Source organism: Camelina sativa, chromosome 9 (genome assembly GCF_030686135.1).
Source record: "Camelina sativa cultivar CO46 ecotype springtype chromosome 9, ASM3068613v1".
Classification (NCBI taxonomy): domain Eukaryota; kingdom Viridiplantae; phylum Streptophyta; class Magnoliopsida; order Brassicales; family Brassicaceae; genus Camelina; species Camelina sativa.
In genome coordinates this window covers 33,004,245-33,028,193 of record NC_141888.1, presented here as the reverse complement: position 1 = coordinate 33,028,193, position 23,949 = coordinate 33,004,245, and the positions used below count along the sequence as shown (strand labels likewise).

At 35.8% G+C, this 23,949-nt stretch overlaps 6 protein-coding genes, 1 long non-coding RNA gene and 1 pseudogene across 11 annotated transcripts; 3 read left to right on the top strand and 5 right to left on the bottom strand.

Moving 5' to 3' along the window:
- Window positions 1–255: 255 nt before the first annotated feature.
- On the bottom strand, window positions 256–885 carry LOC147939089 (uncharacterized). The gene is made up of 2 exons (XR_015566963.1): window positions 829–885; window positions 256–725 (listed from the first exon to the last, which is right to left on the bottom strand). It is a non-coding gene; the product is annotated as an uncharacterized LOC147939089 (long non-coding RNA).
- On the top strand, window positions 346–3,511 carry LOC104792094 (putative plastid-lipid-associated protein 9, chloroplastic). Of its 2 annotated transcripts, XM_087467285.1 has the most exons (8): window positions 346–666; window positions 1,763–2,046; window positions 2,232–2,353; window positions 2,443–2,526; window positions 2,620–2,716; window positions 2,810–3,026; window positions 3,114–3,166; window positions 3,259–3,511. In XM_087467285.1, the coding sequence occupies exons 2-8, from the start codon at window positions 1,813–1,815 to the stop codon at window positions 3,352–3,354; spliced, it is 903 nt and encodes a 300-aa protein (XP_087323411.1). In that variant the 5' UTR covers window positions 346–666; window positions 1,763–1,812; the 3' UTR covers window positions 3,355–3,511. The 2 variants fall into 2 exon arrangements, with proteins under 2 accessions (XP_087323411.1, XP_087323412.1); XM_087467286.1 differs by lacking the exon at window positions 346–666 and having other exon boundaries at window positions 1,683–2,046; window positions 2,435–2,526.
- Window positions 3,512–3,791: 280 nt separating this feature from the next.
- LOC147939088 (VQ motif-containing protein 25 pseudogene) lies at window positions 3,792–4,545 on the bottom strand (annotated as a pseudogene). Its single transcript, XR_015566962.1, has one exon. The product of XR_015566962.1 is annotated as a VQ motif-containing protein 25 pseudogene (transcript).
- A 2,627-nt stretch (window positions 4,546–7,172) lies between these two features.
- Window positions 7,173–8,725, top strand: LOC104712483 (uncharacterized). The gene has a single exon (XM_010429393.3). It carries the CDS (start codon window positions 7,476–7,478, stop codon window positions 8,571–8,573), a length of 1,098 nt encoding a protein of 365 aa, XP_010427695.1. The 5' UTR covers window positions 7,173–7,475; the 3' UTR covers window positions 8,574–8,725.
- Window positions 8,726–9,471: 746 nt separating this feature from the next.
- Window positions 9,472–14,104, top strand: LOC109126193 (uncharacterized). Of its 2 annotated transcripts, none has more exons than XM_087464869.1 (4): window positions 9,472–10,126; window positions 10,221–10,818; window positions 10,969–13,255; window positions 13,346–14,104. In XM_087464869.1, the coding sequence occupies exons 1-3, from the start codon at window positions 9,774–9,776 to the stop codon at window positions 11,968–11,970; spliced, it is 1,953 nt and encodes a 650-aa protein (XP_087320995.1). In that variant the 5' UTR covers window positions 9,472–9,773; the 3' UTR covers window positions 11,971–13,255; window positions 13,346–14,104. The 2 variants fall into 2 exon arrangements, with proteins under 2 accessions (XP_087320995.1, XP_087320996.1); XM_087464870.1 differs by having other exon boundaries at window positions 9,514–10,126; window positions 10,975–13,255.
- LOC104712481 (protein EMSY-LIKE 1) lies at window positions 11,918–13,917 on the bottom strand. Of its 2 annotated transcripts, XM_087464872.1 has the most exons (8): window positions 13,777–13,917; window positions 13,450–13,631; window positions 13,260–13,369; window positions 13,044–13,170; window positions 12,725–12,949; window positions 12,567–12,641; window positions 12,349–12,477; window positions 11,918–12,265 (listed from the first exon to the last, which is right to left on the bottom strand). In XM_087464872.1, the coding sequence occupies exons 1-8, from the start codon at window positions 13,814–13,816 to the stop codon at window positions 12,197–12,199; spliced, it is 957 nt and encodes a 318-aa protein (XP_087320998.1). In that variant the 5' UTR covers window positions 13,817–13,917; the 3' UTR covers window positions 11,918–12,196. The 2 variants fall into 2 exon arrangements, with proteins under 2 accessions (XP_087320998.1, XP_087320997.1); XM_087464871.1 differs by having other exon boundaries at window positions 12,128–12,265; window positions 12,349–12,641.
- A 319-nt stretch (window positions 14,105–14,423) lies between the features above and the next one.
- LOC104715756 (protein EMSY-LIKE 1-like) lies at window positions 14,424–16,412 on the bottom strand. The gene is made up of 8 exons (XM_010433137.2): window positions 16,246–16,412; window positions 15,793–16,013; window positions 15,596–15,705; window positions 15,437–15,503; window positions 15,181–15,330; window positions 15,026–15,103; window positions 14,796–14,930; window positions 14,424–14,687 (listed from the first exon to the last, which is right to left on the bottom strand). The coding sequence occupies exons 1-7, from the start codon at window positions 16,283–16,285 to the stop codon at window positions 14,841–14,843; spliced, it is 756 nt and encodes a 251-aa protein (XP_010431439.1). The 5' UTR covers window positions 16,286–16,412; the 3' UTR covers window positions 14,424–14,687; window positions 14,796–14,840.
- Window positions 16,413–21,581: 5,169 nt separating this feature from the next.
- Window positions 21,582–22,513, bottom strand: LOC104712480 (uncharacterized). Its single transcript, XM_010429387.2, has one exon. The coding sequence runs from the start codon at window positions 22,405–22,407 to the stop codon at window positions 21,850–21,852; it is 558 nt and encodes a 185-aa protein (XP_010427689.1). The 5' UTR covers window positions 22,408–22,513; the 3' UTR covers window positions 21,582–21,849.
- Window positions 22,514–23,949: the final 1,436 nt, after the last annotated feature.

Below are 23,949 nucleotides of genomic sequence, written 5' to 3'. Positions count from 1 at the left end.
CTATGCCATGTAAAGAAGAGAACACGAATATGACTCTCTATTAGCTAGCTTACATAAATCAAGCTTCTCTTAGACTTTTTTCACTTCCTTTAGTAGAATGTATGTTGTTTAGTGCATATTTGAAGTTTATTCCCGAGTGATGAACCGTTCTCCCGTGAACCTCTCTCGCACGCAGAGAGATTTCGTTTCAAATCTAACGAACAAGAAAATCCAAACTATCATCTGAAGTCTGAACATAAACACATACATACGTAATTTCATAAAATATGATTGATATATATCCGTGACTTACACGCAATTAAAAAAAAAAACTATAAAGTGTCTATAACTACTATTAAAGAAAAAGCCATAATAATTCTGCTAAGTTCAGAATCTTTTTTTTTTTGTAAGTTCAGAATCTTTGGAACAACATGAACAAAACAGAAGACACCAAGCATGTCATCGTTAGACCCATATTCGAACCGTTAACAGAAGCACTGTTACGATGATGAGGGACCCCGCCAAAGACAAACCTGCCACCACGGCCACCGCTACCACTGTGACCACCACCGCCGTGACCACCGCCACCTCCGTGACCACCACCACCACCACCTCGTGCGGCGACCGAAATTATCAAAAGGGTCAAAATTAGACAAGCGGTCAAGGATTTGATCATCATCATCTTCGGTGAGGAACAAGACTTCTTCATCATCTTTTCTTCTTCTTGTTCAGAAAAAATTACAAACCTATATAAAAGAAAACGATCTTGAATTGAATTTTAATAATTATAATGGAGGAAACTTCAAGAAAATGTTAACTTAGGGTTTGATTTGCATAGACAAATCTCACCTAAATATATATCGATCGTCCTTTATAGGCTCTTTCCCTTTCTTTTTTTTCCCCCACGAAAACGAGTTAATGGGAATTAAAAATATATACAGTATGTTAAAACCTCTCAATTAATTCGATACAGAGTGTCAGAGCACGAGTATCATTAATTACTAGTAATAAGTTTAACCAATTATAATGGTAAAGTGTCAAAAATAAGTTTTCCCATTCTCTACTTCTATTTCTTCATATGCTTTTTTTTTTGGGTTCAATAAGCTTTTTTCACACTTTTGTTCTTGTTTTCGTAAAAGTTTTTTTTTTGTATTAATATATGTTTTCCTAAAATGTTCGACTTTCTTAATGTAAAAATTAAATGCTCTTCATATTTCTAACGAATCATAGAAAAAATAAATGCACAAAATCATGGTGTGGAGGCAAATTAAAATGCTTATATCATAGATGTTCTTTTACTAATATTTATTTAAGTTCTCTTTTTTTTTTTAACAGTAAACATAATGATTTTGTTGCATATTTTACAGGAATTTTAAAAATATTTTACAAATGTTATTAGACCTGAAATACAAAGCATCTGTTAATGTATTACAGGTTTAACTAACTGTTTTACAAATATTATACAAACAGAGTAAACATTGTTCTGTATTATGATGTATTGATGTTCTAGTACTATTTGTGTTATATTGATTTAGATTGTTAAACCCCATTTTTTATTGGTTTTGGTTAGGAGGATGTTATAAACTTGCTTATGCAGTGCTAACACAAAATTTTTAATTTAAAAATGATTAATTACAAGCCCAAAAACGGGCAAACATAAGAGTACAATTTTTGTTATAAGTCGTTTTCTTTTTCAATTTTAATTTTTTTTTTTTTTTCACATAAAAAAAAAATAGTTCGTGAATCTGCTCTCTCGTCTTCTGCTACCTAACTCATACTTCAGATTTCTACGCAGCGAAAAACAAAAAAAAAAAAACAATCTTTGATCTTCAAATGGCACTGATACAACTTGGTTCGGTTTCTGGGACCTCTGCGGTTCAATTGAGCTTCTCATCGTCCGTATCACCACCGTTGACGACGAAGGCTTCCCTCTGTTTTCACCCGGAGAAGAGGAGCCGGAGAATGATATGCAGAGCTATGGTTCAAGAAGAAGCTGTTCAAGGGATTCCTTTGGTTTACGCTAGGGAAATGGAGCGTCTCTCTGCTAAGGAGTCTCTGATTCTCGCCGTAAGATTCTCTCATCTCTCTTCGAATGTCTTATAAAAATTGAAACTTTTTAGCTCTAACTTTCTTAGTAATTTGGTGAGGATTAAGTTTGAGTTATAGTATTTGCTCAGATAAGTGAAAGTTTGTGTTTTTTTTATTTCCCTATGTTGTTGGAAAGTTTTGAAACTAATTTAGAATGACTACAGTTCAATGATGCTGGAGGATTTGAGGCTTTAGTTACAGGGAAGATCACTGATATACAAAGGATTGATGTGAATGAGAGAATAACTTCTCTTGAGCGGCTTAATCCAACTCCTAGACCAACCACGTAGGTTGCTTGCTCGGTTTCAAGATGTTTTATTTGAGGGACCCGACCAATGCCCTTTTTTTGTAACTGGTTCTTAATTAGCTTTCCAGGTCTCCTTATCTTGAAGGAAGATGGAGTTTTGAGTGGTTTGGATCCAACACTCCTGGTCAACTTGCTACTCGGGTTATATTCGAGTTAGTCTTCTTAAAAATCTTGCTCATTGATTACCACAGACACCTTTTGGTTTATATCTTGAGAGTTCTAAGCATTCCTATGTCTTGTGGCAGGAGGTTTCCTTCAGTATTGGTGAGTCTATCCACTATGGACATAGTTATTAAGGATAATAACACAAAGGCAACTGCAAATATTAAACTCCTTAACTCGGTGAGTATACCTTTTTTTTATGTATATGGATAAGAACTATGAATGTGTAGTACCAGACTCAGAAAGTGTATCTGTTGAAACTAATATATGCAGATAGAAAACAAAATCATATTGTCATCGAAATTGACAATAGAAGGGCCTTTAAGGATGAAAGAAGAGTATTTAGAAGGAATACTAGAGTCGCCAACGGTTATTGAAGAAGCAGTACCTGAACAGCTAAGAGGTTTATTGGGTCAAGCTTCTACCACGTTGCAGCAGCTTCCTCAACCTATCAAGGATACTCTAGCCAATGGTCTAAGAATTCCCCTTGGTAAGGCACATCAAGCATCTTTTTAAGATTTTCCCTCCTCACATGTAACATTGTAACCACTTAAGTGTTGTTGTTATTGACTTTTAGGTGGAACTTACCAAAGATTCTTCATGATATCTTATCTAGACGACGAGATTCTTGTAAGTTCCTGAAATGTTATTATGTTCATAGAAGTTGAAAGCTAACAGGATATCATAAAACAGAGTCTTTTTTTGTTGTTGTAATTGTGTAGATTATAAGAGATACCGCAGGAGTGCCTGAAGTTCTAACAAGGGTGGAAACATCGTCTTCATCGAGCGTTGTAGAGAATCTTGAATACAACAGTTAGACAGTTTAAATGTAAAAAACAAAAAGTGAATACAAGTTTACAGTAAATCTCCGAATACACTGAAACCTCTTTGCCTTCCTCTATATACCTTGTTGTCTGTCACATTTGATGTTTGCCTTGTCTATTTCACTAGTGAATATATATTGGATTTAATATTTATGATGATGTGGGGTTGTACACAAATTAAATTATGATGTGGGCTTACAATTTATGGGTGTTTACAATCACCATTACTCATCATTTGTCACTTTTCAAAACGAAAATTTTACATATCATCATCCTTCCAGTATGATACATAATTTTCTTTGTCAGTAAACATACAAATTTAAAACAGACATTGGGATCACATGTTTATCACAATGAACAAATCATAAGAGACCTTTAAGGGAAGCATGAAAGGAGTCCAAGCTTTTCCTCAAAACAAAACTAAACGAAAATGTAATAAATTAAATTCATTTCCACAAAAACCTAATAAACAAAATATAAGACGTACCATTTAAAAAGAAAAAAAAAAATACATCATTCGAGAGACAGAGTTACACGAATTGGTGGTGAGAATCTGAGAAAACTGATCCACCATGTAAATGAGAGGAAGAAGAGGAATTAGAAGAAGCAGAAGCATCCATTGAAGACAAGGGCAAATACGGAAATTCACCAAGTTCTTGAATAAACCCTTCGAAATCTCCCAAACCATTCAAGAAACCTCCGGAGCTCTCACCAGCGACATTGTTACCGTTCCAAGTCATGGAGATCTCTTCTGAGTTTAAGCAGAAGCCTTGATCATCACAATGCTGCTCAGGTTCTCTTAGTTTCTCTGTGCTGATCATGTCTTGTACTTGACGGTGAAGACGATGAAGATCTCTTATAGGTTTTGCTTTGGAAGCTTTCTGAACGTCCTCTGGTTTGCCGGTAAGGCTTTGAACGAGCTCACGGAAGTTAGCAACGTCGGTCTTGATGATCTCAGGAGCAAATATGTGAATTATTCGGATCTTTGGCTTCGATTTGGTTATCGAGTATGACTGTTTGTGCATCGATATGCTTGATGATGAGCTTCTTCTTTTCCCGAAGATCGTGGCTTCCATTTTCAGAATAAGTAGGGTTTATTGTTTAGCAATATAGGGAGAGAAAAGAGTGGGGAGAGATAGAGAGCGAGAGAGAGAGAGAGATGGTGAATTTGATAGTAGGTGAAGAGATATTTGAAGGTTATATAGGAGAACAAAAAAGTTGATAAGTATGAACTTATATCCTTTTAAATAGTGATAGGCAGTTGTTTATCTATTTGATAATTATATTGTACTCAAAACACATCTCCGAAATTTATCATTTTATAGCCATAATGTAAAATTCTATAGTCTTGTTGATATACATTTATTGGAGAAACTAGTTGGATTAAATAATTTTTATCATTAAAGACTTGTTAATTACATGTAGTTCTTGTATTATGAGAAAGATGTGTTAGTATGCTATAGCTTCTTAAGACATGGAATAGAGGAAACAAGAAGCACATTGGTCCCCTCCCACTAACCAAATTAATCGTTCATGTTGTAGTTTCTTTTGATATCTCATTTTAATATTTAATGTGATGTTGGAATTTTTTTATATGTGTGCTTGTGTATAATAGATATATAAATTGCAAGTGGAATAGATAAGTAAGATTTCGCAAACTTGGCCCCATGTAATGAACACAAACTCAACAAACTTATGATTGGTTTTTTTTTTCTTTCTAATTTCCAACCATACAGTATCCATTTAACTATATTATTATGTTAACGTTAAGTTAATGATAGAGATCAATTTTTGCATATATAGACGACTTTTTAATTTACATCAGTTTCAACTTTCATGTTTGGTCTAAAATATCAGCTAAAAGACACACACACACACATATATAGTCGCCAAAATCATAAACACACACACACACACACAAACAGAATTTAATTGGTTTAACTGCATGCAAGCGAGTTTTTATACACATGGATACCTAATTATTCATTAGTGAAGCAATTAAAGGATCTTAGAACACCTTTAACAAACATGCAGAAATGATTTTAGAAGAGTTAGTACAAAAGGTTGGAGGGTAAGTGAAAGATAATAAGGAAAAGTAGAATGTGAAGAAGGAAGACATGGGAATGGCATGACTCTGCCTCTGCGGCGACTTTCACTTGGCCTTTCTTTACCTTTAGTCGTCTGATCACGTCCTTTTTATCTCTTAATGCACGAGGGCAGTTTCACTTCCTGACGTCTATATATCTATCTCGTTCATCATTTTTCATTTCAACTTTAAATTAAAATAAGTTTATATATATACTATTAATAATTATATGTATATCTTTTTGGAACATCCAACCCATACGTATATACATTATCTAAAACAAATCGAAATCTTTGTGTACAGCTACAAGCTCATCAATATTAGTGATCAACCACGAATAACGAAAGAATATTACCAATATATGCATAGCTATATAGATTCTATATTATAAATTAATTTCTTAATATCTTGTATGACAACTTTTCAAGAAAATAAGTTAATGAAGACAACCAGAGTCCGAGCTAATATATGCTGATTAAAAAACGTCAGTTAGTTAGAGAATATATATATATACACAACGTTAACGTGTGTCGATCATCCTCAGTTAAAAATAAAAAAAATAAAGGATTAAAACCTTAAAGTATTTGTTGCACAATCTAAGTTTGTCACAGACTATATAAATTAATTATCGAATTAAACTGCATAAATATAGACTCAACTTAACGGTGAATTGATTGGATCACTAGCTATAACTACAACGGGGCAGTGGCCGTCGGATTAAGAGTAGAGATATGAAAGAGATCCAACGGCCAGAAATAGAAAAGAGAGAGGTGAAGAAAGCTCAACGGAAAGGATTTGGTTTTTCTGTAGTTTGAGGCCTTTTTGTACAAATGCGTGCGTCAGGGACTCAGAGTCCTTTGCTCTCTCTCTTTTTAGATTCGGCCCACATGCGCGGGCACTAAACCATTGGATGTAAGACACGTGTCCATACCAAGAGCCGTAGAGATTGTGGTCCTCTCCATATGTGTGTGTGTGTGTTTGACGTGGTTCCCAGTTTTTACAACTTCTTCTTTTGTACTTCTCTCTATAGCTTAGCTGGAATTATGGACCCCCCCTCTACATCTTTTCAACAAGTGTGATTTTTGTATAAGCTAATAAAGATGGCCCCTTTTTTTTTTTTCTATTGTGTGGAACTTATAAAAAATATTTGTGTTTGATATCGTAGATGAATTAATATAGTACTACAGTAACAGTATATACATATTGCAAAGTCGTCCGTTTGTAATTTGGTAAATTCTTCTACTATAAAACCGTGAGATATAATAATCATAATCTGTTTTTGTTGATAAGTATTCCAGTTCTTCTCGTAGAACACGTACACCTTATTTTTTTTATTTGATCCAAAAATTACTGTATAAGTTAACGTATTATTACTGTATAAGAATCTGTATCAAAACAAAAAGTGGCAACGAACAAAGAGTAAACACGGATTCTCTAAATCAGACTGCCACCAACCTAACCTAAACCTTTTTTCTACGCTCTTGCAATTTTTGTTGATCTCTTTTAAGCGCACGTGTGAGTGAGAGCCCAGCGTACAGGCCTCATTAGTAATAGTATAATGCTGGGCTTTTTGGGTCAGTTATGCCCATTTATGTTTACGGGCTTAATGTATCCAACAGAGGGGAAAACAAAAACAAAAACAGAAGAGATAAGAGGTAATAAGAGGACAGAAGTAGAACAGAAGAGATAAACAAAGCACCAGGGGGCTTGTCCACCTTTCATTTTTTTAGCATTCACCAGCTTTATCTTTTTTCGCCTCAGAACTTCCACGTAATTACAGCACAGACCAGTGTATGCATTATCCATTATTCTTCATATAACACGAGGGTAAAACTGGAAAACAACTTCTTCCTCCTCTATCCTCATGTCCAACCATAATCTTTTTACAAATTTCCCAATTCTTAAGAAAAAAAAAAGAAATGGAAATCTTCTTTTAAAACTAGAAAATAACTTGTATAAAAAAATCCCTTCTACTCTCTCTCAATCACTGGTAGTACTCTCTCCGTAGTAAACTTATTGGATTCGAATCATGAAGGCGTCGATGAAGTTTCGGGAAGAGCAAAAGCCTCTTTTTAGGGCTAAGGTTCCTCTCAGTATCTTAGGTTTACCGTTTCAATCAGGAATCGTCGCCGGAGAATCAAAGGAACTCAGCCTCAACCTCTCTACGTTCTTCGAATCCGGACCTTCTCTCAAAGTCGCTTACCGTCCAAACGATTCGTGGAACCCTTTCTCTCTAATCGTCAAAACCGGGACGGGATCTTTCGGTTCGCCGTCATCAAGCTCCATGCTCATGAGCGCTGAATTCAATCTCTTAGGTAAAGGGAACCCTAGCTTTATGCTTCACTTCAAACCTCAATTCGGAGATTTCTCCATCAAAAAATCTCATTCCTCGTCTGGATTCGAGATCAAATCGATGAATGGATCTGTTTCGGAAGAGGATCCGTCGATTGAGGTGGTTGATAGTCCTGCGGTCAACGGATGCGGCGGAGGATTTAGGAAAGTCACGGTTCTGCCTTCGACTTCTGCCGGAGATATCGCTGGTTTGCTCTCAGGCGTCGAGGTCGCGGCGAGGACGTCTCTGCCTGTGAGAGGACGCGCCGTTTTGAATTTCCGGTGGGGCGTTAGGGTTCCTACGGAGATTAGACGCGATTTTGATCCAACGGCTGCGATTTCGCTTAGGAGGTTCCCGTTTTTGGTGATGAATAAAATCGGAATCGAACACGTGGACGGCTCGGATGCTGGTAAATTGACCAAGTCCACGAGCGATCCGGGTAAAGTTTCGGGTCCTGGTCAACTCACTGGTAGTGGTGACGTGGCGGAGGTGTGTTTGGCTGTGAATCGGCAGATGGAGGAGCTTCGAACGGAGAACAAACAGTTAAAGAGAGCCGTCGACGATCTCCGTGAAGTGATGATGTCAAACGTCAGGCCATACTCGGCGGCAACAATAGATTACGGATCGCACTCAAAGTACCGCGAACAGGAGAGGAGCAGCAATGGTGGCGGGAGATCGAGAGGTGATCGGTGGAGCAGCGAGAAGACGACTACGACGTCGGATTACGGAGGTAAGAAAAGCAAGGAAGAAGGTGACGTAGCAGAGGAGCTGAAGAAAGCCTTGAAAGGAGCCTAATAATGGTAAATCTCGAATTGCAAACTACATTTGTCGACTTAATTAAATTAGCTTATTGCTTTTGTATATATTTGCAGTAAACTTGTTTTTTTGGATCTTTTGATGGAATCTTCAGAGTTCTTTATTATATGAGATTATGCTTTTGAACTCTCTTTATCGGAAACTGGTTGAGCATGTTGAGTTTATTTGAATCCGTCCGTAACTGGTTTAGCATTATATCAATCAATGTAATGCTTGATGGTGATTCTTTTTCTCAGTGAAATATGAGCTTGAATGTATTATGATATCTTCTTATTAGGTGGCATTAGCATGTGTGTGGTTTAGTTTAGAAGAATCATGTATGGATTTGTAATCGATAAGAGAAATCAAGGAAAGTTTCCGATCGTTAACCATACCTATATCGATAAACTGGGATTGAGTGAAGAGTCAAATAACAAAAAAAAAAACAGATGAATCAACTGATGTATATAACTCACTGAGATAACAAAAGAAGAAAGGTTTGAGGGAGATTGGGTTATCTATTCGACGGAGGTGTATATAGACTTTAGCATCACTAGCTCTTAGAAGGGTGAGAACATCTCAGTACCCTCTCCTGGGAAGACACAGTCGTTGAAACCGGTCATGATGTTTGTCCCGGCAAGATCTCCACGCTCTTCCATCCTTTGGTTAAGGTCAATGCCGGTATGGTGGATATGTTTGTATAACTCAGTGTCACTGTACAGTGCAGAAAATCTGAACGAAAGTATTGTGTTGTCCCACAATTAGGAAATAGATTAAATTAAATGCTTCCGTACAACAAGCCAAATTCTTCTTAATAAATGCTTATGATAAAACAAAAAAATCTGGACTCTCTTGATTGGGTGCGTTTGGTTTAAAACCGGTAATGGATTCGGTGCTTGGGGCTTTTGGGTCCACTAAATTGATACGACAAAACGAGCAAAGTTGGTCTCAACATTTTTCTCAATTGGTGCGCCTGTCACAAACAATTTTATCAATGAAATAAAACCTTTCATAAATGATTTGTCCGACAGACAACCAAAAAAGATAAAAATAAATAATCAGTCCCCTAAGGTCTCTTCTTTCTTAGTGGAGGAGGTTAAGAACAACGATTTTGTAGAAGAGGAGATCATTTCTATTTCAGTTTCTACAAAAATTGGCCAAGTGACAATAAGCATCATCATTAAAAAGTTTTTAACTCCAATGGCAAAACCGGAAAACGACAAAAAATCTCCAGAGAAACAAACATGGAGCACAATGGAGGAGCTCCTCCTCGCCTGCGCCGTTCACCGTCACGGTACTGATTCATGGGACTCCGTCGCCGCCGAAATCCAGAAACAAAACTCCACTGTCCGTACACTCACAGCCTTCGACTGCCGTCACAAGTACTGCGATCTCAAGCGCCGATTCTCCCGTGAACTCGTCTCTCCGGGATCTACAGAAGGAGAACAAACCGTCGCCGCCGAGATCTCTTCCGTTCCATGGCTTGAGGAGCTGAGAAAGCTCCGTGTCGACGAGCTCCGCCGCGAAGTCGAACGTTACGATCTATCCATCTCGTAATTTCAAATCGACCCCGTTGCTTTTTTTTTTCTTTTCGATTTCCAGATTTGCATTACCGTAGATTTAGAATCGAGGATTTGGTGAGTACAGGTCATTGCAGTTAAAGGTGAAGAGATTGGAAGATGAGAGAGAGGAGAGCTTGAAGATTGAAGATTCAGATCTAGATAAAATCGCGGAGACGAAAGAGAACCACCGTGATTCGGGTACTAACTCCGGTGCCGTCCCGGTCGATGAGCCGGTTAATTCTCCAGATCCAAAGGACAATAATACCGGAACCGGATCTGATAACACGAACAGAGATGTTAAAATCGCTGAACCGGTGGACGAAGAACCGAACCGGATAGAGAACGATGAGAAACCGGTTAGAGAGGATTCGGGTAGGGGAAGCTGCGAGAGCGCGGGGAACTCGGGCAGAGAAGACACAGTAAGAGAGGGGAATAACTCACCCGAGTTTGTTGAGTCAATGGACGAGTCGAAGGGAGAGGAAGAAACGAAAGAAACGAGTGACGTGCAGAGCTCGGCGAGCTTACCGAGGAAGGAGACGGTAGAACAGGACCAACCGGATAACGAGGATCAATCTCTGACCGTCAATATGAACCCCGTTGAATCTCAGCCGTTGATTGATTTCATCGAGATTCTTAAGTCTCACCCCATTGGCTCTCACTTTTCGCGCCGGCTCGAGAGCCAGGTAATAATAATAATTAAAATCTTTAACATTTTTGTTTTTTTTTTGTGTCTCAGCAATTCAAATTTTCAAATTCCATGTTTAAAAAAAAAAATGTTTTTATTGTCATGCGGCTAGTCTTAAAGCGTGAGTCTTATTTGTTTGATTGCGAAGTTGCAGGAAACACCTGAGTACGATAGGATAATAAGGCAGCACATAGACTTTGAGATGATTCGAAGTCGTGTGGAAGAGGGTTACTACAAAAACTCCAGGAGCAAGTTTTTTCGGGATTTACTGCTACTAATCAACAATGGCAGAGTGTTTTATGGCGAGTCATCTTCTGAGTTTAATGCAGCAAAGCAGCTTTACCAACTCATCAAGAAACAGATGACTCTCAAGATTCCTAAACAAACCTTACCACCACCAAAAGAAGAATCCTTGGTGACGTCTAAGGAGGAAGTCACAGTCCCTTCTCTTAAGCCAACAACACTTTCAGTGCCTATGATAGCTTGTCGAAAACGTAGTTCCTTGGCTGTTAGAACTTCAGCGTCAGTCACTGAACCGTCAAAGAAAAAGACTAAAGTAGTTTCCACAGTCGATGAGAAGCCAGTTTCAGAGGAGGAGAAAGATGAAACTTCTGATAAAGATGAGGAACCTATTGTTTCTAAGAAGATGACTAGAGCAAGAGCACCCTCAACAGCCAAAAAAGTAGGAAGCAGAAACGTTAAGACCAGTTTGAATGCGGGTCTCCCTAGTAAAGGCCGGTCTTCAAACGATAGCTCTGAGCCGAAGAAAATTGTTCAAGAAAAGAAGGGTAACAACACGAGTGGTGGCTCAAAAAAGCAAAGTGCTGCTAGTTTTCTTAAAAGAATGAAAGGGGTTTCATCATCTGAAACTGTTGCAGAGACAGTGAAGGCTGATTCCGCTAATGGAAAAAGAGGAGCTGAACAGAGGAAAACTATTATTAAGAATGAAAAAGTGGGTGCAGCAAAACTGTCTGCAGGTCAGAAACGATCAACTGGGAAGAAGCCAACAATTGAAAAGGGTAGTCCTGCTAAAAAAACCACTGGTGTCGCTTCTAAAAGGTCTTCGCCTCTGATAGCAAAACGAGACAGTGAAACTATTGAAAAGGAAGCAGGCTCTTCTACTCGGCCGAAGAAGCGGTCAAGGAGGTGATGATTTATTGCAGTACTTGACTATCTTCTATCTAGGATCAAGAATTTTCTAAGAAGTTCACAAGGCAGTCATTTAAAGGAGTGTTGGAATTGTTTATACACTTCTCTGATTCCAGATAGCAGCAAAATATGAGTTTAGAAGATTGTAGAAAGAGCCAAAGATGTCAAACAAGGTTATAAGAGTGTTCCGGTATGGAATGTTGTCATGCATCTGTCATCTCAGCATCCTACTGCACATGACCCTTTCCCTTATCAACTTTTCCGATGATAGGAATCCCAGTGCTCGTCTTGCCAACCTATTCGAAGTTTTATTGAGAAGTTGTGTCAGTGAAAGGGTTAAGCATCACAAGAAAAATTGTTGGAGCTGTTTGCAAGATACCTCATGAAGTTGCTTCTTCTTCCGAGCTGTACTGGTTTCATGCAAGAGAGTTTCGCCTGGTTCAGGAAATCTTTTCCATTCTGGTAACTTGGGATGTTTCTTCGGCCATTCAATATCCTCTGCCGGAATCTGGAAAGTTTGAGATCAGGCGTTTCAACTTTTGAAAAAAAGAGGCAAGTATAAAACTTGAAAAAGAGATGGAACAATCTGATATTTACATGTCTGATGTCAACCCAATTGCACGGGTCCTGAACATCCTTTTTGCTGAAAGCACTCACCAGGTAGTGCGTTTCCTGTAGATTTGGAAACTATATTTCTTAGAAGGGCTGAGAGCTGACCTGATGAACAACACACAAAAAAGCATGAAGAAACTTACTGTTTCCACGTCGTAATGTTCGATTTGGAATCGAATGTACTCGTATTCGCCAGGCATTCGTATACCGATCGATTTTCCGATAAGAGAATGAGGAGAAACCTGGCCCCAGCTTGGGACAGGTGGACCGTCAGAAGTAGAACTCAGCTTTGCTTCTTCGTCTTGTATCTTTGCTGGAGGTATAACCTTTCCATCATGTATCTTTGCTGGAGGTATAACCCTATCTCCCTAAGCAATCAGAAAGGGAAACGACAAGTGGAGTCAAAAGCCAGATTGAATTGTCTGCTTTAGGAGTTAGGAAGAGATGATTTTAAAAACCTACAATTTTGACCGTATTGTCTTTGTCGATACGAATGATCAAAGGTTGGCCATCTACGCCAGTAATTTGCTGTTGTTCAGGGGCAGTAAGTTTCTGCGTTTCCCTCTCATCAGACGATAATGAAACATTCCTGAGAAACATGGGGTACGACACAAACTTAAAGAAACAGGGGGGAGAAGATCACATTGTTGCAGTAGTGAAAAGCCATGATTAAGGTACCTCAATTGTTCAACCATTGGATTAGTTTTGATTTCAACCTCAAAAGCAGTATGAGTGTTGATGTGAATCTTCAATTCTTTCATCAGGTCTCTCATGATCATAATCCTAGGCTGAAGAAGAACAGAAGACATGAACACAACTTACAAGAAGCGAATATAATGCATATAGAGAACAAGAAGGATTTGATTACGGTGGATATTGCAAGAGATTCTGCTCTGAAGGCACGGAGAACGTAATAGTAAGCATTTCGCTGGAGTATGATGAGTTTTTTTTTCTTGTCCATGGAGCCGAACAGGATTGTATCGTCGTCAAAGCTATAGCTCGGGATAGTCTCTGTAAGACCTCTCTTCTTAATCGGTAGGTCAGTTGATTCTTCAGCCGCGGTTCAAGAAGATCACAAGAAAATTCACCATCGATCAGTCTAATTGCATCAATGGGAGAAAAGAGAAAACAGAGGAGTCCCGAAACTCTAGAACCCATGAGAAAGATACGAAGAGAAAGAGAGAGAGAGACTTACGAGATGGAGAGCTTGGGGCTTGATCTTTCTGGTCCGCCATTGTTGAGAACAGAGGAATCGGAGCGAAGAGTCTTGTAACTTGTTGACGAGGTTTGTGCGCCTTTGAGAAAAAACCCTAGAAATCGGAGTGAAGCAAGGATCTTCAACAACGTTGCATGAGAGAGAAGAAGTAACGAGATTTTGGATTCTCTCTTTATGTGTTTTATATGCTTTTAGAGTTTTTATACTGTAACTAACTATACTTCGTTCCTTGATCACTTTGACTTAATTGGGATTAAGTATTGACACGTCATCAGTTGAAGTGTAAATCTACGGTTAGTTCAACGTCTTTACTGTTTGGATTGGTTACGGACTTCTGATCTGATTTTTCTAATATTTAACGAAGCTGATCTTATCCCGAGTCAACTCTATCCACCATTCAACTTGGTTTCACTGTGGATAATAGTTGCAAATTTCAAGAATCAATACGTGGCACGAGATAGTTTTATAAAGAAAAATTCAAGAAAGCTGTTGAAAAAAAAAATTAATTAAGGAATATGTCATTTTCAGTTTTAATTTCACTTAATTAAAACGAACATATTTTAATAATGAATAGTTACTTTTTTTTTTTTGTGGCTGAAACTGATTTAATAATGAATATAGTTTAAGGTTTTAACCGCACTACTATCATATTCATTTTTGAGAGAAGGGAAGAGATAAGGCTAACAAGTAACAAAGGTGGTAAAAAGAACCAACATTAACAAAAGCAAGTATTTGAATCCTGTTTAACAACACTTAAACACTGATCCATTTCTAATGTAATTCCAGCAAACAACACCAAAAAAGGTCTGTGAAATGTGATTGTACAAGTAACGAAAAGAGCTCAAAACAAATTGCAAAAGAGGGTCTTGATCAATCTTCTTATCATTGCCCTGCATTAAAAAAAAAACCAAGATTTTCACTAAAATTTCTGCCAAGTCGTCATCACTAAGAGTTCACTGAGAATGTACATGTGTTATATATATCATTGGCAAAGTTACCTTATCAAGCTTTGCTGAGCATGTGATTGTAACAGAGCCTTGTTATCAGAAAAGGGATCGTTGAGCTGTAGACTGTTTGGGAGCATCAAAGTTTGGCTTTTCTCCACCTTCCCACATTATATCCTCAGGAGAAACCTGCAATCAGTTTTGGGATCAAAATGTTTCTCAGCTTCTGATATAAAGACTTTGACTTGACGAAAGGAGATGATAACAGTTTGTGTAATACTTACTTCTCTAAGATCTATCAAGCTATACGGCTCATCAACCTCCATTGCATTCGAGTCTGCAGCCATTACCCGATGCATTTCCTAGAGATAAATTGCAAAGTAGATTTCTCAGAACGGCTTGAGTCTGATGGAACAAGGCATGAGAAATACTTTAGTACCTGTTCCGCATCATATGCTTTGATGATGTAATCACTGAACTCAGCTTCCTCAGGCAGCCTCATACGAACACATTTTCCAATAAGAGACTCAGGATTAACACTGCCCCAGCTTTTGCCAGATTCAGGAACATAAGTCGAACTAGGGGATACCTTAAAACAGAAAAGAGATAATGACCATTAAAGTGAAAACTCTTGCGGTAAAGACAGTCTGGGTAAAGAAAGCAAAATCAGAGAGGGTTCAATTCCTCTGCCTTACAGGTTTGGTCAGTGACGTCTCTGATACTATCTGCGTTTCCTTCTCATCAGTTACAGATGCATCCTCCCTGAGAAAACAAAGATGAGTGTTAAACAAGGAAGAGATGATTATCTTCGAAGTATGTAATTAAAGCTTTGATAAGAAGATACATATACATACATTTTCTCTAGGGTTAGAAGATTCTTCTGAATCTTATCCACAAAAGCGTTGCGAGTTTCGTCAGATATCTCCCACTCTTTCATCAGTTTCTCAATGATCTCAGTCCTCTTCTGAGTAAGCAGAAGACATCACCACAAGCCTCAGGAAACAGAACGAAAATAGCAAAAGAGAAGAAGAGAAAGGGTTACTGCAGTTACGTTTGACATTGTCGAGGTTTCAAAAGAGAAAACTTGGAGAAGATGGTAGAAAGCTTTCATCTGGTATTCTTGGACTGTAGGTGTCTCTTTCGTGACGTCTTCGGCGGATAAACAAGTCACATCTCCATCGCCGCTATCAGACTCTGACTTAGATGACTCGGGTGCTCTGAGAGTTTTTTCAGCCATTGCTCTCTTCTTTATTGGGAGATTTGCTGACTTCTCTGCATCATCACGAGAAGTAGCCGAATCAAGATCACTCGATACAAAAGACAAGAAAGACAGTTCTTTATGATTCAGCCGTTTCCATCAATGGCGGAACAGAGAAAACGAAAAGCAGAGGAATCCTAAACCATGACATCTATATAAAACCCGAAGTTCTAATGATTCATACTCGAAAACCCTAATTACTGAAGATTTCGATCGTAATGTTACAAGAAATCGATGATTACGTACCACCAGGAGGATCTGTGCGTTGATCTTTCTGGTCCGCCATTAGAGAGAGAGAGAGGATCAATGAACTCGAGGGATGAAGTCTGTGGATTAAAGCAAAACCCTAAATTCGAAAGATCGTTGTTGCAGAGGTGAACAAGAGAAGAGAAGAGCAGAGCAGAGCGAGAAGATTTGTGGAAGACGCGAGTTTATAAGACTTGTGGAAGACGTTAGGGGTTGTGTAACAGAACGTTAGTTTAGTTAACTCTCTTTTTTTCCCCAATGGAAGTTAGTTAATTTGTTTATTTTTTAGTCAACAAATAGGAGAGTAAATTAAATGTGAATAATTAAAGAGAAATACCCTAAAATAGCACCATTTTAGATTTTTCTTCCAAAATTAGCATACACAATCAAATTTTCCAAAAATAGCATTTTTTATTATATCAATTAATCCTCTAAAATTAAATTAATAAATATCTTTTTTTTTAATTCTTCTTCTTCTCCGCCTAGTTATGTCGTCTCCAATATCTCCAACAATCATAGCCTCCGTCATCGTTTTTCTCCAGCAACCGTCTTCTTGATTCTAAAAGGCAATAAATGAAATTAAACACACCTTTATTTATCAGAAGCGGCGGTGGAGACAGACATGTAACCGGAATTAGATAGTGGCTTTCTTCTCCAGAGAGCAACACCACCATGAAGGATCAAACTCAGATCTCATCAGAGACAAAATCTACCACTCCAAATTATGTTATCAAAAATAAAAGCAAAACAAATCTGATTTGATGATTCAATGATTCAATGATTATAGAATTAGGCTATTGTTCATGATTTGATGGATATTGAATTCACATAGATCGATGTATTCGTATTCATCAAGGAGAATCAAATTGGCTGGTCCGATTCAAGGAAGTCTTCCTGAATTGCATAAAATCTTTCCCAAATTTCAGACAATCCTTTATGAAGTTCAATCACAGTTAAAATAAAGTGCTAACAGAAACATATGATGCTGATACATCATACAAGTACCAAAGCAATCTAAAAAGGTTTTACAAACATCATACATGTCTAAAAACAGAGAAAGTAAAACTGAATTAAGGAACATAGTTCATCCTGAAATCCAAACTTTTTATGAAAGTCATCCTGAAGTTCAATAAATATTTCATGAATTATGTTGAATTTTTCCTGAATTTTCAAGGAGTGTTGGATGTTGGGTGATGATTTTTAAAGTTACAAAAATATGAGAAAGAATTCTGCGAGCTATCAACAAAACTCAATAGGGTGGCGTGTATGCTCTGTTTTCTTTGTTTATTCCTTTTAATGAAAGCCTTCCTTAAATTCGAGACATCCTTCCTAAATTTCATGGAGTGTTGTTGCAGCTCGTCCTAAACATCATATATGTCTAAAAACAGAGAAAGTAAAACTGAATTAAGGAACATAGTTCTTCCTAAAATCCAAACTTTTTATGAAAGTCATCCTGAAGTTCAATAAATATTTCATGAATTCTGTGGAATCCTTCATGAATTTTCAAGGGGGGTTGGATGTTGGGTGATGATTTTTAAAGTTACAAAAACATGAGAAAGAATTCTGCAAGCTATCAACAAAACTCAATAGGGTGGCGTGTATGCTCTGTTTTATTTGTTTATTCCTTTTAATGAAAGCCTTCCTTAAATTCGAGATATCCTTCCTAAATTTCATGGAGTGTTGTTGCAGCTCGTCCTTACTTTCTTGGAGTGTTGTTGCAGCTCCAATTCTTCTGACCAAATCCGCCTCTTTACAAAGTTATTACAAGTGAACAAACACCACACATTGTATAAAACATCATCCGATATATCTAAAGCTCCAATCTTGACCACTACAACATTACAAGTGAACAAACGTCACACATGGTGTTTATAAACCACCATTGATACATCTAAAACCCCCATCTTCTCCAATCTTGTATAAAACAACTCACACTCGTAACACTTTTAACTCACCCCCAAAGAGTTAGAAAAGAGTAGCTTTGTTCAAAAGGAGAAGTTGAAAAACATCAAAAACTATACACCGTAATTAATTTTATTAAGAACCCATCAAAAATTTGAACAATGTCAAAACTCAGAACACACAAATTGAACAACACAAGTTAAAAATTTGGAATCTTTTTAGGAAAATAAAGAAAGATGAGATCTTTAAGGTTACCCACGTCAAAGAAGAAGGACCTAGAAGAGGATTCTCTTTCATAGTCTAAAAGCAAACTAACAACGACAATGTCAAACTGCAACAATGGATTTTCTGGGAAGAAACTTTCTTCCACGAAACTCATCACTTCCTCTGCTCCAGAATCGAGCTTCACATCGAGAATCCAAATTATCGATCTTACCGTGAGTTTTAAATCTGAGATTGAAAAGCGTTATAGCAAGAGAGAAGCGTTGGTGGCATCATCATCTCCGAATTCATTCGCTGCATCATTCCTCAAAATTGAACCGATTTCATTCTCTGTCTCCTCCTCCTCCGAGCCTCTCTAATTTAAGTGGAGTTTTTTAGGTTTTGTGCTTAGGCGATTGTTGTGTTTTCTCTTTCCTTTTATTTTTTATTTATTTATGTAATTTCTCACAAAATTAAAATTGTGCTATATTTGGAATAATTAAGATTGTGTGCTAGTTTTGAAACAAAAACTTAAATTAGTGCTATTTTTGAGAATCTCCCATAATTAAATAAGTTTACCTAGTGGTGTATTAATATCATCCATTCGATCCACGTTTGCTTATTAACGAATAGATTAGAGTCTAGTCTACGTATGGATATCAAAAACATGAAAATTGAGAAAAATTGAAGATATACAGTTTCAAATTAAAAGAATAGAATACAATTTCAGTTCTTTGGAAATTATAATATGTAAAAAAAATAGACCCAAATTATTATATGTAAGTATAATTTTCATTTTTTTGTCTATTTTCTTTTGTTTTAAACTAAAAGTTGATAGTTTTTGGGTATATTTATTATAAGAAAAATGGTGTTGGCCGACGCCCAAGATACCTTAAACGCATGGTGTTCAACCCTATAGAACACTATATGCTTTCTATTTAGGTAGTAGAAATTCGTATATTTTATTCGTATGATTTAATATCCGTATATTAATGTTTAACATTCTCCAATATATATTGTTATTGGGGTCTCGAGTATGCTACATAAAGTTACATAAACTGCAAAGGTCAACGTAACACGACATCTAGTGGTGTCGAAAATTGACTATAGTACTCTATTGAGACGGGCCTTCCCAGTACGTAGACCCTAGATCATGTATATTTTACTAGAAAAGTATTTCGTTAAACATCAAAGTTGTAATGAAACGCATAAAGTCTGATATTTTATTATTTGAATTTTTGGAGAAAATTATATAAAAGTGAAAACAATGCAAGAAATAAAAATGGCTGATTAAGTGGAAGTGGTATGTTTTAATGGAAAAAGAAAGTGTTAACTTGAAAGAACTATTGCATAAATTGATAACTTGAAAACTACTTTCGTCGTTCGTTCGAAAACTAATTATTTGGGAAAACTGTTACTTATTCTCCGAGTCTTTTTATTTTATTACATTACAGGTAAAATATACAATCATTTGGAGAGAAATGACTATTGTAATTACAAGAGGAGACCACAATAAAGTCCTCTAAAGTCCAAAATTAGGTGAAAATTTGATCTATTAGTAGTTGAGAAGGCACAGTAAATTGTTCTTTAGATATTTTTCTCTAGATTTGTTCGATCCTTTAGTGTCTTTTAGCTATTATTTGATCACGATGTTTTTCTTTATACAATTATATTAATTACCAAGATATTTTCGAGATTGAAAAATTCTGAATTCCTCTTTATAATACCGATATTGGTGTTGTTTGCTTTTCATATCAATTAGTCTGCCTTACATTATTTAAACTCTGTATTACAGTTACATAGAAATAGTGAAATTATGCTCAGAACTATACATGTTTGTGAGTTGCCAAAAATAGAAACTATTTATCTATATATACATTTTTCAAGTACATTTAGCAAATAAATCCTGAAGTTGCCACCTATTTACAAGATTGCCATTGGTTAATTATTAATTTGTTTTTTATTTAGTTAATTAATATTAAGTTTCTATTTTTGAAAACAAGATTTCCCATCCTATATAAATTTCCAAAAAAATTGGAACCACTCCCTTTAACATTAAGTATTAATTTTATAATTGATTTAATTAATATTAAGTTTCCAATTTTACAAAACAATATTTTCTGCATACACAAATTTCCTAAACAATCGGTCTAACCAAGAAACAAATTGATTTTCGATATTGGAGGAGGATTTGTGGCCGAGATTTTTGATCTCAACACATTGATTTCCCCCTAAAATAAATGTTCAAAATCAAATATAAAATATATCATTCAAAAAAACTAACGGTATGATTTTAAAAGGTAATAAACATATTTACCATTCAATTTGATATCTTATTCAAAGAATAATAATAAAATATAAAAGATATTGCTTGCTCACAGATTTACTTTTATTTTGTATTACGTATTTAAAAATAATTTTTACTTTCACGGGTTTCATATGATGAGTTTTTGCGGATTAAATTTTTTTGAATATGTTGCCTGACCCGCCTAGCATGGCGGGTTTGGAATATAAAATCAACACTAAAACTATTAGTTTATCTCATATATACTATAGATTTGTAATCATAATTTTGAAAATTAACTTATAAATTATTTGTAATCATAGTTTTGAAAATTAACTTATAAATTATTTAGTATATGAACTACAAAATATTACACATACTATAACATATTCTTAATATTCCAAAAAAAAAAAATACACATAAAAATTACACTAACATACTATATAGGCATATACCTTTGTTTAATTCTAGAGAACAAAATAAATCTAGAATTTTATATTCTATCTAATAACAAATTTAAGTAATTAGGTTATAAACTTTATAAAATGTTTGAAGAAGAAAAAAAATTCTAAACAAAATTCAAAATTAATTAGACAAGAAGTTAATTAATTGAAAATTTGAAAACTAAATAAATTAAAAATTATTATTTAAAATACAATAATTTCTAAATTAGTCTCGCAGTATACCGCGGGTGAAATCCTAGTATTATACAAAAGGTATCACTATAACAAAAATTACTGCCTAAGGGGTATGATATCTTAATAATAGTAATATGATTTACTGGTAATAAACTAATAACACGTTAAAAAAATTATGTTATGATTTGAACACTCTTGAAATTTCAGTACTTTCTTGTCTTTCATTTTTTTTTTGGTAATTCTTTTTTGATTAATTTGTTTGAACCTTTTCAAGATTGAGCGTAATTAAAAATTAGGCAAGTTGGACGTAATTTACCAAACACTAATCAGAAATCACAACTTAACTAGATGTGCCCAATTAGATGGACATCACTAATTATTGTTTTTTACAATATTAAAGGTTTTCACTATTACCCCCAAAAGTTTCAACTTCTTCCGCACATTACCCCCAAAACGTTCAAGATACACATTTCACCACCTTGTGGTATATTACCGAATCAAATTAACTAGCTAAGATTTTACAACATGATTATTAATTAACCAGACAAGAGTCAAAATCTATGATTCACCTCTGATAATTCACAAACTCCTTTCTAGCATTTCTTGAAATCTCCTGTAAGATTCGACTTTCTCAAGCAAGAACTTCTCGTGGCAATTAGCAATGAACATATCCGCCAAACGATCAATATCATCTTCCTCATGATCATGAGCTGCAACATCTCTGATCTCTTCGGCATCTTCGACTTTCTTGTGTTCGAGCCACTCGAGGTAGCCAGAGAGCTGAGAATCTTCATCCTCTTCACCTTTGATGTCAGAGACAGCTGGAAAAGGAAAGGGTTGAGGAACAGGGACGACATGAGAAGAACACCAGTTGTAATGCAATCTGAAAGATCCGAAGAAGATCTTGCGTTGGTTCTTTGAAGCCTTTGTTGGAAAAAACATCATGAGTTTTCGTTTCTTGTTGTTGTTGTTGTTGTTGTGCTTCGAGATCTCTAGAAAGATTGATTTGGCTCTCGCTACAGCTCTTAGGAAACGGTAGAGAGGGTGTGTGAGGAGATTTTGGATTAGTGTTTTGAGTTTCATGGATGATGATGATGAAGAAGAAGAAGAAGATGTTGATGATGATTTGAGCTGCATGACTTCAAAACTCAAGAGAGAGAGACTCTTTCTCTCTTTCTCACACTTATTTTGTGTTTTTGTTCTTCTTTTTTTTGCTCTCTATGTGCATTAAAGTGATCAACTCAACACTCGCGGGACTTTATAAAGGATTTTCTTGACTTTTAAGCCACTCATTTCCTTGTTATTGTCTGAATTGAAGTTTTGAACTTAGTGGGCGTTTTTGTAATTTTGTTTTCTCCGGATATGATTGTCTTTGTCTATATAATTTGGTCTTAGTTTTTGTTTTCAATTATTATTATTTATTTTTTTCTTGTAATTTGAATGTAATTTTCCGTAGAATTTCCCACGAAGTTAGAGTACGGCGAGTTTTGTTGATGTATTGTTATTCTAATGAACTGGTTATTTACAACGTTATTTCTATCGAGAAGATGTTGTTATATATGCTAAGATAGTTGTAGGTGTGATTTGTGTTAAGTTACCGATTAGGATAGACACACAAAATAGGTTGTGAACTTGTGAACCACAATTTTTTTTATTCTTTTTCAGTTAGCATATTATATTAACACACACACACACACACACACACACCACATTATCTATTTATAGATACAACATAGATAGTTATGTCTTCTTTGTGTATATATACGATATATATACTCATATATAATTTGTGGTTTTCATATGTATATCTCTCGAGATAGATTGTATGAATATTATCGTATAATTTTAAAAAGAAACAAAAAAAGGATTATGTATGTGTGGCGCAACACAAGAAGTAGAGTGAGCCACAAATGGGTTTGGCTGAGGACTGAATTTTTCAACTCCCAATTAGGTATCGGGAAGAGTTCAAACTAATTAAAACATTGCGTAAGGTTAAAGAAACCAAACATTTCCTATGTTTTATTTGTCGTTTTATATTAATATTGTCTTCTAATCTCAGATTCACCACTTCATATTTCACTTCCGTTAATTTTAATTTACTACAAATGCAGACAACCTTCTGAAGAATCTATAATATTTATAGACGTACTTATAATAGATATATAAACGAGCTTATGGAGTGTGTTTAATTTGGTGATTTGAATAAGACCATATCCCACCTACAACTTCTCCTAAATCCTTATTTATACACTCTTCTTAACTTCAACCAAATTCTCACATTTCCCAAACTTAGATCGGATCAACAACTTTGATTTATTATACTAACAGATTAATAGAATACCCAACGCACTTTCGTTTTTCACCAAAAATTACTCTTTTTTTGGCACAAAACATAAACAAAATTTGGGATTCTCGAGTTTCGTCTTCGTAACGAAACTTATAATTCGATATCATTCAGTTCAGATTGTGCAGCTATTTACAAATTTTTAGTAACGAATTATAAATTAGTTATTATTTGGTATTGTAGATTATTTAACACAGCTTGGAGTTATCAATATACCATTATGATTTATGAAGATATATAAATATTCATTATTATTATATAAAAGATAAATTTAACGTCAACACTACCGTAATTAAGTAGTTGAATAACTTCGACTTTTGCTGTACGACACTAAT